General features: G+C 41.2%; 1 protein-coding gene across 7 annotated transcripts in view; it reads left to right on the plus strand.

Moving 5' to 3' along the window:
* Window positions 1–1,243, plus strand: part of LOC123078254 (mitogen-activated protein kinase kinase kinase ANP1-like) — a 5,300-nt gene extending 4,057 nt beyond the window's left edge. The window contains exons 8-12 of one of the 7 annotated variants that reach the window (XR_006437283.1): window positions 193–224; window positions 304–353; window positions 448–521; window positions 628–726; window positions 810–1,243. Coding sequence is in view for 1 of the 7 variants with exons in the window: in XM_044500687.1 (XP_044356622.1) it covers window positions 193–224; window positions 304–349 (78 nt within the window). In the remaining 6 variants the exon portion in view is untranslated. Of the gene's footprint in view, window positions 1–192; window positions 225–303; window positions 354–447 lie in introns of all 7 variants that reach the window. The other 6 variants (XR_006437282.1, XR_006437279.1, XR_006437278.1 and 3 more) reach the window with 6 other exon arrangements.
* The last annotated feature ends 329 nt before the right edge of the window (window positions 1,244–1,572 follow it).

Here is a 1,572-nt window from a genome sequence, read left to right on the forward strand (position 1 = left end):
AATTTATCCCAATACTCTCTTTGTATTTTTGTCTTTGAGGGAATCTAAGATTTGATGTAAATCGGTTTTCCCTTTCATTTCTTCGTAAAAATTATTTTCTGTACTATAATTATTTAATGTGGTGCATCTCTTCTAATAATCTTAGCCGACCTGGTTTACTTGTTTTGATACGATTGTTCCATGGAATCCCAGGGTCTGATGAATAAAGGTGCAGGACACCTCAGGTACCCTGATCCGACCTCAGCACACTCCTCGAGCCGGCCCCTCACGATTCTTACAATGTTATTTCTTCTCTTTCTCTAGAACCGCCTATGTTTGTGACAGTGCACTGGGGCTCAAGCGACAATGAGCAGGTTGGTGCTTTGAGAGTGTTGCCTTGCGATGTTCCGCTTGTTCTTGTTTCTTAATTTTTAGTCAGCTTACTATGGTAAGCTCCTCTTATGGCAGGTGGGAGGATCGTTCAGCTGACCAAGTGCAGTATGACGGTGATCTCTGAACAGTTGCAAGGAGGCTAATAACATGTTAGCTCCTCTTAATATCTTGGTTGATGCCATCTGTCAGATTTAGCCCACCGAGTCCCTATTTTGCATTTACTTTGCTTCTCTAAAGTTCTCTTCGTGCTGCAAGGAAGACGTGAGGGTTAGTTGCATTCCTGCTGCCTTGCTTGAGATGAATCCATTTGGTTCTTTTGCCTTTCAATTCTGTAACACACCATCGTATCTATTGGTAGGTGTCATTCTGCTTCTCCTTGCATGTCTATTTGTGCGCTTGGGTTGCAGATCAGGTTACTGACACATGGGATCGTACAGTTATTCTATTACTCAGGGCCCACCCTGGTGGTCATTATATCCCTGGGTTAAGCAAGCTGAGCAGGTTATGCAAGCTACTGTGTAAAATGCGCATGCATCACTGCCTAAAAAAGGGTCCAGACAGCAACGACAAGTGCTTACTATGCTCCATTAAAGCAGCTAAGAAGATAATTTAGTTTGGGTGAATTTATTAATTTATTAATTAGCTTGAAGAAGAAAAATATTTCAGAACGGTGCGGTCATAGAGTTATGTTCAGTTTGGTGCTTTGGGTCATTCTGGATAAGTGATTGGGTAGCGGTTGCTGTTTACTCGCAAGGGATGGATTGGTGTAAGTGAGTTTATGAAAGCCTACTGGAACTGTTTGTGGAAGTAGTTGTATGAACATGTTGTGTGCAACTGAACTGATCTGATTGCTTATCTTTGGAAATCTTCACCTGATGTGTTGTGCATTGGTCTGCATTATATTACTCTTGTATTTTTATTTCTCTTTTATGATAGTTTAAGGTGAAAACAGAGTATTTATAATTGTGACATGGACTACAGACTTTTCCTAAGTTTTTAGGTGTGATGGTGGTGGTGTGACCACAGATTTATATGTCTGGATTAAGTTGATAGGCCTGCTGTGTTTCAGGCGTGGTGTTCTTCCTTCAATAAATTGGCAGATGCTTGCTTTTGTTAATTAAAGCTTCAGTCTTAGGAGGTACTGCCCTGTGCTTGAATGCAGTTGTCTTTGTTTAGACAGAAGCCGAGCCCAGTCAACAA

This window comes from Triticum aestivum, chromosome 3D (assembly GCF_018294505.1).
Source record: "Triticum aestivum cultivar Chinese Spring chromosome 3D, IWGSC CS RefSeq v2.1, whole genome shotgun sequence".
Taxonomy (NCBI): Eukaryota; Viridiplantae; Streptophyta; class Magnoliopsida; order Poales; family Poaceae; genus Triticum; species Triticum aestivum.